The sequence below is a fragment of the Tenrec ecaudatus genome, chromosome 4, assembly GCF_050624435.1.
Source record: "Tenrec ecaudatus isolate mTenEca1 chromosome 4, mTenEca1.hap1, whole genome shotgun sequence".
Taxonomy (NCBI): Eukaryota; Metazoa; Chordata; class Mammalia; order Afrosoricida; family Tenrecidae; genus Tenrec; species Tenrec ecaudatus.
The window spans coordinates 137848753-137864543 of NC_134533.1; the positions used below are offsets into that span (position 1 = coordinate 137848753).

The 15791-nt window shown below is 43.5% G+C and overlaps 1 protein-coding gene across 2 annotated transcripts in view; it reads left to right on the top strand.

The window, feature by feature from the left end:
- GK5 (glycerol kinase 5) overlaps window positions 1-15791 on the top strand; it is an 89458-nt gene that overhangs the window by 51445 nt on the left and 22222 nt on the right. The window contains exon 11 of one of the 2 annotated variants that reach the window (XM_075546810.1): window positions 113-229. In XM_075546810.1, the coding sequence (XP_075402925.1) occupies window positions 113-229 (117 nt within the window). The remainder of the gene's footprint in view (window positions 1-112; window positions 230-15791) is intronic. The other variant, XM_075546811.1, reaches the window with a different exon arrangement.

Sequence of the window (15791 nt, forward strand, 5' to 3'; positions counted from 1 at the left end):
CCACAGCTGCTTCGCTAGTTCTCAGAGGTCATCGAATTGTTGCATCGGAGAAGTCTCGGCAGTAACTTATGTATTTCTCATGTGCCTCGCTTCGATTCTTACCTTTTTAAAGGGTTTTATCCACTCATTGGATGGAAGATTGGACAAGAAGTTGTTTGCATAGCTGAGAGCAATGCCGCAGACACCGGGACTGCCATAAAGTGGGCCCAGCAGCTAAGTAAGTCCTCTTGTAAGTGAAGTTCACAAACCAGAGTCAAGACTTCAGTAACACCACGGGATTGCAAATGAGCAGAGCAGGAATTGTTTATGCAAATAAACAGAAAAATTAAATAACATGGACTAGAAGAGGATATGCCGTATAAGTTGACCCAAATATCAGCCGAGGCACCTAATTTTACCACAAAAATTGCATTAAAAATGTGCTGAAAAGCTTGGTTTATACACGAGTATATATGGTATGTAATCATATTTTTATGATATTGGGATGGGAAAAGACTAGGTTTGTAAGCCAGGAACCATAAAGGAAAAGACATTCGCCTCTGTAAGATGCTAGCATATACGTGTCGTCAGCAAAGTTAAAAGACAGATTGGCAAACAATTTTCAGCATATGTCAGGAAAAAGGGACTAAGCACACAGATGCAAGTATTTCATAAAAGAAATCAAATAACTGCAAGAAATTCAACTCAAATCCAGTAATAAAAACTCACCTTTTAAGTAATGATATTAGCTATCAATTGCCAAAGATGAGCATGTTTGATGATGCGTAGGGTTGGTGGGAAGGTAGCAACAAGGTGCTCTTATTTTCCATTGGGGTGAGTGTGTGTTAGTGTGAGCTTCCGGGAGGACTACCCAGCAATAGGCATCATTTTAAAGCGCGCTGGCCCCTTTGTCCCCTCAGTTCTATTCCTGACTAAGAAACACACGAGTGCAAAGGAATGTGCCCATATATGGGTGTTTAATACAGCCCTTAGAAGCAAGTTCATCGTGATGAAGCACCTAGGAGTCACTGTGTGTCCATTCATACAGAGGGACAGCAGACAGTCACTTCATGACAGTGTGCTTGACGAAGCAGTGGCAACCTTTTTAAAACCTGCTATATTGCGATGTGACTCACGTGCTAGTTCACCCATTTACATGTACAATTCATTGCTTTTTAGTGTTCTCACAGACTAGTGCAGCCTTATTCAAAATCTAATTATGGTATATTTCTGTCTTCCCTGAAAGACACCCCATGCTCATGGGCAGTCACTTTCCATCCTTGCCATCCCCCTGGCACCCCATCTACTCTCAATGTGCATTGTGCCCATTCGGGCCAGTCCTGTGAATACAGTGATACAGTAGGCCCTCTTAAAACACACATGCACCTTTCCATGTCACATGAGTCACTAGCCCACTTCTTTTTAGTGCTGAATAGTATTCCACAGTGTGGGTGCACATGACTTACCCGCTCATCAGTTAACAGACAGTGGGTCGTCTCCACTCTGACTGGTTAGAGTCTTAAGCAACCTGTGTGTTCTTTACCCATTTTTAATGCATAAAATGTTAAATGTTAGGTAGAAAAGTACTGATGTTGACCATCACTGGTGACTCAATTATGAGGCAGACTTTTTTTTAAATTAATAAATCTTTTTATTGGGGCTCATACAGCTCTTATCACAATCCATACATACATCAATTGAGTAAAGCACCCTTATACATTCGTTGCACTCGTCATTCTCAAAATTCACCTTCCACTTGGGTTCCTGGAAACAGCTCGGTTTCCTTTTATTTCCCCTCCCCCTCCCTTGCCGCTCCCCCCTTTCCCCTGGTCCCTTAATAGTTTATAAATAATTATTTTATCTTATCTTACACTGCCCGGCATCTCCCCTCACCCACCTTCCCATTGCCCATCTCCCAGAGAGGAGGCTACACATAGATCTCCAAGATCGGTTCTCCCTTTCTACACCCCCTTCTCTCTTGGTGTCGCCACTCCTACTTACGGTGTTGAGGGGTTCGTCTGTCCTAGATTCCCTGTGTTTCCAGATCCCTACTGCACCGCTGTGCATCCTCTGGTCTAACCAGGTCCGCAAGGTAGAATTGGGGTCATGATAATTGGGAGGGGAAGTGTTCAAGAACTAGAGGAAGGTTTTGAGTTTCATTGTTGCTACACTGAACCCTGAGTGACTCATCTCCCCCCCACTACCCCTCTGCCAGGGATGTTCAGCTGTCTACAGGTGGGCGTTGGGTCCCCATCATAAGCTCCCCTCATTCACGGTGATGTGATTCCCAATGAGGCAGACTTTTACTTCTCTCTTTTTATTATTTGCATAAAGATTTTACTTTATAAAGTTGTTATCAGGTTAATGTATATACTGTTTATCACAGCTAAGTCATGATGGGTCTTGCAGATGAGCAAGCAGGGGACTAGTGAGCACACGTGACCAGCTCCACACACACAGCTAGTCAGAAAGCCGCAGCGAGGGAGGATCGAGGGCATGTGGCAGCTAATCCATACCGATTTGTTTCCTTCATGTTGTTAAAGCTATGCCAATATTCTTTTTAAAATCATTTTATTGGGATCTCGTACAGCTCTTACCACAATCCATACATACATCCATTGTGTCAAGCACATTTGTACATTTGTTGCCCTCATCCTTCTCAAAACACCTGCTTTCTACTTGAGCCCTTGGTATCAGCTCCTCATTTTCCCCCTCCCTCTCCCACATTCCCTCCCTCATGAACCCTTAATAATTTATAAACTAGTATTATTTTTTCATGTCTTACACTGACCACCTCCCTTCACCCATTTTCTGTTGACTGTCCCCCAAGAAGGGGGTTATATGTAGATCCTTCTAATCAGTCCCCCTTTTCTCCCTACCTTCCCTTTACCCCCCTGGTATCGCTACTCTCATTATTGGTTCTGAGGGGTTTATCTGTCCTGGATTCCCTGTGTTTCCAGCTCTGATCTGTACCCATGTATATGTGCTGGTCTAGTCGGTTTGTAAGGTAGAACTGGAGTCATGATAGTGGGAGGGAGGAAGCATTGAAAAACTAGAGGAAAGTTGTATGTTTCATTGGTGCAATACCACACCTGTCTCTTCCTTGTGACCCTTCTGTAAGGGGATGTCCAATTGTCTACAGATGGACTTTGGGTCTCCACTCTACACCCCCCCCCCTCATTCACATTGATAAGATTTTTTGTTCTGGGTCTTTGATGCCTGATACCTGATCCCATCGACACCTCATGGTCACACAGGCTGGTGTGCTGCTCCCATGTGGACTTTGTTGCTTCTCAGTTAGATGGCTGCAGACTTTTACTTCGTCCCCTATTGATTTGATCTTAGTCGGTTTGGTTGACAGAGTTAGTTCTCTTAGTCTCATCTTTCTTGCACTGAGTGACTGATGATTGGTGAAAACCACCAGCCTTGACGTTCCAGCCAAATGTTTAACCACCTGCGTCACCAATGCTCTTTATCATTGTCCTTGCTGGGTAGTACTGATATGTATCCATCTGGAATTCACACAAAAAGTCAATGTTTATTTCACTGTATCCTTCTCTACTTTTGTATCCTGTTTTGAGGATTCATTCCAATGGGCGCATTGGAAAAATTAGCCTATATTTTATTCTAGAGAAACATAATGTGGAAGAGCCATGTCCCCAACGATGTGTAAATTCTGCAAGGTCTGGGCCTTTGTCAGTGAAAATCCTGGCAGGACTCTAGCAAACAGGAAGGTCAAGGCAAAAAGAGAGGGGAGAGAGGAGAGACTGACCTCCTGTACATCACTGTAGATAGCTGTACATCGCGGCCGCACCTCCAAGTGAAGTCATCACGCTGCGACCTGATTGACAGGCCAAACTCCACCCTCATCTTTGATATATCTTCAAGTTGACATGAAATCGTGAAACTACCACAAGATCTCATTCTTGTAAATACTTTGCTATCTTCCAGCTTCCATTTAGTTAACCAATATCGAGTGTTGAACCCGGAGCAGGTGCTGGAGGAACACCAGTGAGTGAGTAACCATGGGGCCTCCATTCATAGAGACCACCATCTAGTAGGAAAGACAGCTATTAAACGGGAGCAAGATCGGTGGTCTTTTTCTAAAAGGAGCACTTAGACTATTCTAGAGAATCAGAAACCAAAAGCCAAACCAGTTGTAATTGAGTCCATTTGGACTCCTGGGCAACCCCGTGTGTGCTCCGTGGGTTTTCAAAGCTGCAGCCTTTCAGAAGCAGGCTTGCAGATGAGCTGCTGCTCATCTCTGCTGTCCCACAGTAACAAGGGCCAAAGGACGTCTTTTCCTTAGCAAGATCCCATTTAATTGCTACGTGTCACATCTGCCTGCTCCAGGCAATCCCCTCAAGACTTCCAATACACATTTAAAGTTAAGCCAGCAGCTTGTTTACAGAAATAAAAGAAACCGATTCCTTCTCTTTGGATACCTTCCCAAAAGAGATGTGGTCTTCCTTGTTAGAGGCGATGATACAAACGTTCGCTTATAAATGGACTGATGCTGTTAGGTGCCATTGAGCTGCTTCCAGCCTACACCCTCTGTACAAAAGAACAAAGCCCTGCCCAGTCCTGCGCCTTCCTCGCAATTGTTCCTGTGTTCAACCCATTGTTCCGGTCACTGTTCCCTTGTCAAGGGCCTTTCTCTTTTTCACTGCCCCTCTAATTTGCCAAGCATGATGTCCTTCTCCAGGGATTGTCTCTCTTTATAACATGTCCACAGTACAAGAGATGAAGTCTCCCCATCCTTGACTCTAAGGCTTTCCGGCTGAACTTCTTCCAAAATAGATTTGTTTGTTCATTGGACTTTCAGTAGTCTTTGCCAGCACCATCATGAAAATATTTCATTCATTCTTCTGCCATCCTTATTCAATCTCCAACTACTCCCCTTTTCAAGATGAGGACGAAGTCTAGGTAGTAGTAAAGAGTTCAGTGTTACTGACAGGACTCAGAGAGGGTGGTGGCCTGAGGCATTTCAGGGCCCTGCTTCCCTCAGCTTCCCACTGGGGTGACACACAGTAGTTACTGGTCGCTGACTGTGGGAGTGGGAGGAGACCCCAAACAACAGAACAACCTCGAGTTCTTTAAGAGACTGAACACACCCAAGATTCCCTGCAGGGACCAGCATTTGAGTGCCGTTGGTGAAAATACTGGAGATAGTAAGGGAGGGAGGAAGGGGGAAAAAACGAGCTGATACCAAGGGCTCAAGTAGAAAGAAAATGTTTTGAGAATGACGATGGCAGCAAAGGTACAGATGTGCTTGACACAGTGCATGTCTGTATGGATTGTGATAAGAGTTGTACGAGCCCCAATAAAATGATTTTTAAAAGGTCATTGGGATCAGGAAGAATTTAAAAATAAAAAATAGTAATAATCATGCCCCTTCAGACTTCTTTTTGTTCCCAAAACTCAAAGAACATTTGGGCCTCTAAAAAAGACCCCAACTACTATGTTGATACAGTGTAAATAAATAAAAAACACAGAATTCTTCGGAGAAGGGTTCTCAGACTCATTGCCATCAAGTTCATTCTGCCTCATAGTGGCCCTGGAGGCCAGGTGAGGACGGCCCCCCTGGACTTCCGGGCCCGGAGCAGAACGTCTCTTCTTTCTCCTGTGCGGTGGCTGGTGACGTCACACTGCTGGCCCTGTAGTTAGAAAGCCAACTCACAGTCCACAGCCTTCAGAGATGTATACATTTAGATGGATGGTATATAGTTATAATAATAATTTCACATACTAATATTTTTGTTCACTTAAGATTGCCTTGTAGCAATGCTTTTTTTTTTTTTTTTAGCTGATGGTCTATGCATTTCCTATAGATACACTTGTCTGCTGAAAAAGACCAGCAAACCTACAGCCGTCTTGTCGATTCTGACTCACAGAGATCCTATAGGGCAGGGCAGGACTTCTCTAGGTTTCCAAGGCTTTACATCCTTATAGCACCAGACAGGCTCATCTGGGGGATTTGAGCTGCTAACATTTGGTTAGCGACCAATACTTAACCTACCCAGCCAGCAGCAATCTTAGATCCACTCACTCACTGATCTTTCTTTTCCCCTCACAGTTGTGACTATTAGGACCACGTTCATAGTGCTGTGCTATATCCCTTGAAGTAAAATTAGCAGGTCACAAAAACAGCACACACATTTGATAGGCGCCTGGGCAATGTAAAATGGTTAAACTGTCCAGCACCAGCGACAGTATGGTGGTGCCAGTGGGCAGCAGACTGTACCGTCATGCTGCTGCCAGTGACACGGGGCCGATTCTAATGCATGGCAATCCACGTGGCAGACAGAGCGGCTCCAGAGCATGTTCTTGGCCGAGTCTTTCAAGGAGCACACCAGGCTTTTCTCCCGCACAGCACTGCTGGGAGGGAAGAAACGGCAGCCTTTAGGCCAGCCAAACCAGTGACCACTGCTTGTACAGTTCAGGGCCCTCCAGTTTGGCCCTCTGAATGAACAAGGTCATTCACAGAGAAAAGCTCATCAATACCAATGCTTTCTCCTTTTTGTTTTCCTAAGATTAGGCTAAGGGCACAATCAGAATTGCCCAGAAGGCTGAAAAACAACAACAAAAACAAAACACATCTACTCTCCACCCCCACGTCCCCTCCTGTTGCGTCCCAATCTACACTGTCACCTTTGGTGCATAAGATTAGAACGTGGTTTAGAAAAATCATCCCAGTGTTTCTCCAGCTGGTAGTTTTAAAATCTGTACTTAAAAACAAGCCCAAAACCGCGATCAAATGCCTACAACTTTAAAGCCAGAGAAGGCATAAGAAACGCTAGCTGGCTGTGTGAGACACACCTCTTTCAACAGATAAAAGGAAAGAGATCCACAGCTCATTCACATTCCTCATTTCCTGCCCTATCTTCTCACTTGCTCAGGCAAGTGACCAGGCAAGGTCTCCACAAGTGATCTCCAGACGGACAGAAATATCAAAATTATTCATAGGATTTAGACAGAATTCGAGTCCCATAACACAATGTTCATATTTTAGATACAATCCAAAATGAATCAATATGTGAAAGGCAAGAAAATCTGAATGATTTGCAAAGGAACAGTGACAGAGACCAGCGCTGAGCTGACGCCAATGGTGAACTTCTCACACTTTGACCTATTTCAGCTACAGTCTGAGAAGTGCGGGTGCATGCTCATAAAGCAAACGAAGCCCAGAAGCTTAGCATGAAAGAGAACATGAAGAAAATCCAAGTGGGAGTGTTAGAACTGGAAAGCTCACTATAAACACAAATTTAAAATTTTGCCATATGTGCCCAATATCATCATCATAATAGCAAAAGAAAGAGCCAGCGAAATTGAAGACAGTTCAGGCTTCAGTCTGGAAGATCGTATTTGCAAACCACATAATCAGAAAAGGATTTGTCTGCAGGATAAAGAAAGAACTACAAAAACAACCACATAAAAGATCTGAACGGATACTGAGCCACAGATACATCGATGACAAATAAGCACATGGAAAATGTTTGACAGCATTAGCTACTGGGGAAATTCAAATTGAAAACAAAGAAAGTGACATTCTACAACTATTAGACTGACTTTATGGGCTTGGTACCCAAGCACTGAAGCATCCTGAGCACACACATTGTCACAGGGATACAAGATGGTACAAGCACCCTGCGAAACAGCTTGCCAGTGTCTTTGTTTTTATATTTTACAATATGAAGCACATGTTTACTTGGCTGTGTTAATATAAGACATACTGTGTTTATATGATCTAACAATTCCACTCTTGGCTATTTATGGCAAAATAGAAACGAGCTATTTATTGCTACATACAAACCAGGGAAGAATGTCAAAGGTGTTATGCTGAAAAAAGAAACCAGTGTCAACTTGTTCCACTTGTGTTGTCAGGACACAGTGGAAAGGGCTCAGGTGGAGCCAGGAGTGACACAGAGGAGGGCACCTGGCGTGTGATGAAGGTGTTTAGTAGCCTAAGGATGATGGCTATTATCAGTCGAAACAGGTTTTAAAATCATCAGAACTATATTCCAAGAACAGTGCTGGGTGTGTGTATTGCACTCACCTATCACAAATTTGATTATGGTGGTACTTGCACACATTTGTCAACATTCGTTGAATACTTAATATGGGTTAACTTGGTCATATGTAAATGCAACCTCCTCAATTAAAGCTAAATTAAAATCTAATTTTTTTCAAACATAGAAAATGATACTCAACTTCATAATAATACAAAGGCAATTTAAACACTGAGGTGGTATTTCTCACCCATTCACGGAGGCACAAAAATTCAAAAACTCACTGATATGGATGATAAATGAGACAGAATCACTTTGGGCCAAAATCCCATTTACTGCTGGAGGTAATGCAGACCGGCACAATTTCTGTGTGTGTGTGTGTGTGTGTGTGTGTGTGTGTGTAAGAAATAGCTTTATGTAAAAATTAGTTGTACATTAAGAAAACATCCCAGCCCAGTCCAGATCAAGTTCATAAATCTGATATTAGCCAATATGTCTGATACCAATCTATAAAGTCCTCTTTAGACACATGAAACACATGCAATGAAGTCAAATTAAGGAAGAACACAGGCCAGTGGGTGGGAAGTCTTGTGGATCCAGTGGCATTGCAAGCATCTCAGCACTAGCAGGGGGCTCCATGTGGCTCTTTCAGCTCAGGGCACTAGTGCAGTTCCATGTGTCTTGTCAGCTGCAATGTCTCCCAGGGAGTGAGCCTGTGCCCCACCTCCAGGGAGCTGTTTATCTCCTTAATGCCTCCAAATGAGGTCATCAAGATGCCACCTGATTGACAGGCTAAACTCCACCCCATTCATTCTTAATCCCCTCAAATTGACAACAGATTATGTAACTACCACACTTATGTATCAAGTTAACATGAAATTCTGTAACTACCACAGGGGACAGGTTTTAATATTTCCTAAAATTTGGTGTTCTATTTTAATTTGGCTTTCAAGTTCTAATTGAGGCTTAACCCAACCCAGATGATGAGGAGTCAATTCCGGCCCATGGCAACTTCAGGTGTTTCTAAGTAGAACTGTGGTCCATTAGGTTCTTTTTTTTATTATTATTTAACATTTTATTAGGGGCTCATACAACTCTTATCATAATCCATACATACATCAATTGTGTAAAGCACATCTGTACATTCATTGCCCTCATCATTTTCAAAGCATTTGCTCTCCACTTAAGCCCTTGGAATCTGGTCCTTTCCCCCCCCCTCCCTCCCCACTCCTGCTTCCCTCGTGAGCCCTTGATAATTTATAAACTATTATTTTGTCATATATTGCCCTGTCCGATGTCTCCCTTCACCCACTTTTCTGTTGTCCGTCCCCCAGGGAGGAGGTCACATGTAGATCCTTGTAATCGGTTCCCTCTTTCCAACCCACTCTCCCTCTACCCTCCCAGTATCACCACTCATACCACTGCTCCTGAAGGTATCATCCATCCTGGATTTCCTGTGCCTCCAGCTCCTATCTGTACCAGTGTACATCCTCTGGTCTAGCCAGACTTGCAAGGTAGAACTCGGATCATGATAGTTGGTTGGAAGGGAGGGGCGGGAGGAAGCATTTAGGAACTAGAGGAAAGCTGTATTCTTCTTCGGTGCTACACCACACCCTGACTGACTCATCTCCTCCCCTAGACTCCTCTGCAAGGGGATCTCCAGTGGCCGACAAACGGGCTTTGGGTCTCCACTCTGCACTTCCCCCTTTATTCACTATGGTAAGATTTTTTTTTGTTCTGATGATGCCTTATACCTGATCCCTTCGACACCTCATGATTGTACAGGCTGGTGTGCTTCTTCCATGTGGGCTTTGTTGCTTCTGAGCTAGATGGCCGCTTGTTTACCTTCAAGCCTTTAAGACCCCAGAAGCTATACCTTTTGATAGCCGGGCACCATCAGCTTCCTTCACCACATTTGCTTATGCACCTGTTTGTCCTCAGCGATCGTATCATGGAGGTGTGCACCCAATGATATGAATTTTTGTTCTTTGATGCCTGATAACTTAGCCCTTTGGAACCACGTGATCACACAGGCTGGTGTGTTCTTTCATGTGGGCTTTGTTGCTTCTGAGCTAGATGGCCGCTTGTTTATCTTCAAGCCTTTAAGACCCCAGACACTATCTCTTTTGATAGCCAGGTACCATCAGCTTTCTTCACCACATTTACTTATTCACCCGCTTTGTTTTCAGTGGTTGTGTCGGGAGGGTTAGCATCATAGACTGCCAATTTAATAGAAGAAAGTATTCTTGCATTGAGGGAGTACTTTAGTGGAGGCCCAATGTCCTTCCACCACCTTAATACTAAACCTATAAACATAGGCACATAGATCTATTTCCCCATCCTCATATATATATTTGCATATGTACATGTCTTTGTCTAGACCTCTATAAATACCCTTTGCCTCCCAGCTTTTTCCTCTATTTCCCTTGACTTTCCTCCTGTCCCACTATCATGCTCCATCCCGACCTGGGTTTCAGCAATAGCTCTTGGTTACATTACCCTTGTCATGCTTTAACAGGCCTCCCACACCCACCTCAACACTAATTTGGATCACTTGTTGTTCCCTTGTCCCTGGGTTGGTTAACACCACTTCCTTACCCCCCACCTCTCCCTATTCCATTTCCCCCGGAACTGTCAGTCCCGTTGTTTTTCCTCCAGAATGTTCATCCAGCCTATCTTATTTAGACAGACCTGCGGAGATAATAACATGCACAAAAACAAGACAGAGGAAAACCAAGCAACAATATACAACAAAACAACAACAAACCACTGACAAAGAACAAAACAAAACACAACAAGAGAGAAAAGCTTGTAGTTAGTTCAAGGATCATTTGTTGCCCTTTAGGGGTGTTTTCCAGTCCAGTCTGTTGGGACACCACGCCCTGGCCCCAAAGTCCACCTTCAGCATTCCTTGGGGACCTTGCCACTCTATTCCCTTGCTGTTCCGCTGCACTCTCCCAGTGCTTTGCCTCGGTGTGGTGGGATTAGGTTGGGCACAATTCCCACACTGTGTCTCCTGTGCTGTCCCCCGCAAGGCCATGGGTCAGTGAGAGACGTCATGTCTCATAGTGGGGCTGGCCAAGTGGTCCTCTCTGTGGACTGGCTGCTCTAATTGGGGTCATCGTCCTCAAGGCCTGGTGGGCCAGAATGTGCCCCACTCTCTCCAACTCCCCCTTCATCTGCTGCTGTGTGCTCCAATCAGTTATGTCCCTCTCCTGCAGCTGCAGTTTCAATACTGTCTTTTGAAATAAATTCTTCTGGGGGCAGGGGCAGGCGCCCACTTAGGTTTTGGGACTGGGGCCAGACCTTTCCACTGGTTCCCTACTCCACACTGGAATGTTGCCTTCATACCTTGGGGCACTGGGTTGAAGTCTGGTCCCTCTTTCCCTGTGGAGATATAAACAATACCCTCTCCTTGGGTGGGTTAGCACCCCGTGCCCCCGCTACCCATTTCTTCCTTATTTTCATCCTTTTTTTCTTCCTTTCCCCACCTCCTCCCCAGTTGTCTACCATGTGCATTCCTGGATTTGATCTGGTCCCTGTCATGCTACACGGTCTTCACCCCAAGAATGTTTGTATACAGTAGCTTTTCCCTATGCCCCTTTTGCATATTTTTTTTAATACTTACCTCAGTGGGCTCATGTTGTACTTGCCCTTTTGTGCCTGACTTACTTCGCTTAGCATGATTTCCTCCAGTTCTTCCCATGCCACTATGTGCTTCATACGTTCATCACTTGATTTTAGCGATGCATAGGACTCTATTGTATGTATATACCACAGTTTTTTTAATCCAATCCTCAGTTGATGGAAATTTGGATTACTTCCAACTCCTTGCAATTGTGAACTGTGCTGCAATGAACATTGGCGAACAGATGTCTGGCCTTAGTTTGTTTCTTGCCTCTTCTATGTATGTGCCCAGTAGGGGGATTGCTGGGTTGTATGGTAACTGATTTCCATCTGTTTTAGATATCGCCAGATCGATTTCCATAATGGTCGTACATACCTTCAAGTCCACCAGCAGTGGATGAGAGTTCCTGTCTCCCCACAGTCCCTCCAACACTTGTTACTCTCTGATTTTTTGAATTGGGCTATCTTTGAGGGTGTTAGGTGGCACTTCATTGTTGTTTTAATTTGCATTTCTCTTGTGGCTAAAGATCGGGAACATTTTCTCATGTTTGTTGGCCATTCGAATTTCTGCCCCTGCGGCACAATTTCTATGGAGGGAAATTTGGCAACATCCAACCAAACCCTAAGACATATACATGTGACAGTGATCTTTCCTCTTGGAATTTATCCTTCTGTGATACACCACCAACAGTACAAAAATGCAAAGGCTTACTCATTGCAATATCAATTGTTTTTGAAATACATAGATGATTGGCTAGATGAACCACATATAGAAACAAAGTGGTTACTGACAAACCAGAACTTGGTTGAGTTTAGATCTCTAGCCCCCTTGTTGAGTTTTTTTTTCCCCCTTTGATTTATCTATCTCATAGAGCAGTGTATTGAAGTCACCTACTATAATTGTTGAGCCTGTGATTTCTTTTTTCATCTTTTGGAGTTCTGTTGACATATTCAGCTGGTCTCTCATTCAGGAAATATATGTTTACAATGCTTAGTGGTTCTTTGTCTACCAATCCCTTGAGCATTATATAGTGTCCCTCTGTATCTCTTTTTAAAAAAAATTTATTTATTTTTGTATCTCTTTTTATGGATTGCACTTTAAGGTCAATTTTATCCGAGGTTAGGATTGCAACCACTGCTTTGTTTGAATTGCTGTTTGCTTGGTATGCCTTTCTCCAGCCTTTGATTCTCGGCCTACTTTTGTCTGTAGTCTTGAGATGTGTCTCCTGTAGACAGCAGATTGATGAGCTGTGTTTGCTAAGCCAGTGTGATAGCCTCAGTCTTTTAATGCCTGAATTCAATCCATTGATATTCAGGGTTATTATATCCATCATCTTACACCTTTTTGTGTTGGGTGTTTTCCTACCCCCTTTTATTATCAGTATGTTTGTGTTTGTTTTGTGTGTGTGTGTGTGTGTGTGTGTGTGTGTGTGTGTTTCATTCTTGACTTCTTTCCACCCATAAGCCAGTGCTATCTTGGGGCTGTTTTCTCTCTATTGACCTCTGGGTGGGGTTTTTCTATGTGGCGGTCTCTTATTTGTTCTTGGTGAGTGCTGTTCTTCTGCCCATACTGAGTTGGCAAGGATCTTTTGTCGGGAAAGGTTTCTTTTTAACATATTCTTTGATTTTTTTTTTCCTTGTCTGGGAAGACTCATTCTCTATCTATCTTGATTGATAGCTCAGCTGAATAGGGTATTCTTGGGCTTGCGTTATTTTTCCTTCAGTTTTTGGAATATGTTACTCCACTCTCTCCTCTTCTTCAGAGTTTCTACTGATAGGTCTGAGCATATTCTTATTTCAGAACCTTTATATGTGGTTTTTTGTTTTTCCCTAGATGCGCTCATGATTTTCTCCTTTTCCTCAAAGTTGGATAGTTTAACTATTATGTGCCTTGGTGACTTCTTGGGACTTAGAATAGCCAAAACACCCGGCAGTCCGGATAAATGTCCTTGGCGGGCTGCATGTGGCCCGCGGGCCATAGTTTGAGGACCCCTGCTCTAGCCTATTGCTTTTCCTTTCCTCCCATTCTCTTCCACCCCTGTGAACCATCAAGGACTGTTTCTTTTAGTATGATGACCTTTTCTCAATTTCTTTCCTTGTATAACAGTGGTCTCATACAATATTTCTCTCGGTAACTGGCAAACTTCACTCAGTGTAATGTCATCCAAACCCAAGAGATATTTCACAGTTTCATCATTCCAAGGCCAAACAACGGAAGAATTTGTTCCTTGGTGTCTTGGCTTTTAGGCCTATTTCTGGGGTTATTTGGGGGCACTGATTCAGCCAATTGCATTGCTAGACCAAACAACTCTATCTTTTTGGATACAGTATTCCACCATGTTTTCAGTGGTTAAGTCATACTAATTTATTAATTTATCATTCTAGTTTTAACTAGCAGAGTAGTTTGGACCCACAAATTATAGGATATGACAAAAAGAGAAGAGATGTTTGAAAAAGAAAAGGGTGTTTAGAGACTTCCAAGAGAAGCACAGTGTATGGACCTATTCCCGGCTGGTTGGTGATAGTGCCATTTTGGAATCAGCAGATTAAATATACCCAGAAACAAGTCCGACATTTGAGGCACCAAAATATGTGTTGGCTCCTGTCATTCTCTAGCTATGTAGCGTGTTCCAGTGTCCATGTACTAAAGTTTCTTTACCCATTCCTCCACTGATATAGCGTGTTCCAGTGTCCATGTACTAAAGTTTCTATACCATTCCTCCACTGATGTAGCGTGTTCCAATGCCCATGTACTAAAGTTTCTTTACCATTCCTCCACTGATGTAGCGTGTTCCAATGCCCATGTACTAAAGTTTCTTTACCCATTCCTCCACTGATGTAGCGTGTTCCAATGTCCATGTACTAAAGTTTCTTTACCATTCCTCCACTGATGTAGCGTGTTCCATTGTCCATGTACTAAAGTTTCTTTACCCATTCCTCCACTGATGTAGCGTGTTCCAATGCCCATGTACTAAAGTCTCTTTACCATTCCTCCACTGATGTAGCGTGTTCCAATGTCCATGTACTAAAGTCTCTTTACCCATTCCTCCACTGATGTAGCGTGTTCCATTGCCCATGTACTAAAGTTTCTTTACCATTCCTCCACTGATGAGTATTGAGGTTGTTTCCATCTTTGTGCTATTGTGAATAGTGCTGCAGTGAACATCTATCACATCCAGCTGCTTTGCTCCTTGCCGGCTTTTGTGGTATTTCTGTTCCCAGTTGTATTCAGATCCACCATAAAGGTTTCCCCTGTGGCTGTAGTTTTTTACAGACCCCTCCGGTAGTGTATGAGGGTTCCAATCCTCCATACCCTCTGCAGCATTTGATATTGTCTGGCTTTGGGGTTGTTTCTTTGGATTTTTTTTGGACATTGCTATTAATACCAGTATCAGTATCTCACTGTTTTGATGTGCATTTCTCGAGTGGCTAGTGATTATGAGCATTTGTTCATAGGTTTAGTGGCCTTTGAATACCTTCTTGGAAGAACTCTGTGTTCGTGCCCTCTGCCCATTTTTTACTGTTGAACTGTTGCACTTTTCTATAGATTTTAGAGACTAGTCCTTTGCCTGATACATCACAGCTGCAGTACCTTTGACTTGCCATATATACTTGAGTATAAGCCGACCCGAATATCTGCCAAGGCACTTAATTTTACCACAAAAACTGCTGAATGATTGCTGAAAACAAAGCAGGAACATAAGCAAGTGTGAAGAAAGCTGATGGTGCCCAGCTATCAAAAGATATAGTGCCTGGGGTCTTAAAAACTTGAAGATAAACAAGTGGCCATCTAGCTGAGAAACAACAAAACCCACATGGAAGAAGCACATCAGTCTGAGGTGTCGAAGGGATCAGGTATCAGGCATCAAAGACCCAGAGCCAAAAAGCATAATGTGAATGGCATGGGGAGTGCGGAGTGCAGAACCAAGGACAGTCAGTAAGCAATTGGACATCACTTACAGGAGGGTCGTGAGGAAAAGACAGGCCAGTCAGGGTGCAGAATAGCACTGATGAAACATACAGCTTTCCTCTAGTTCTTTAATGCTTCTTGCTCCCCACCATCATGACCCTAATTCTACCTTACAAATCTGGCTAGACCAGAGCATGCACATGGGTACAGGTAAGAGCTTGAAACAGAGGGAATCCAGGATAGATAAACCCCTCAGGACCAATATT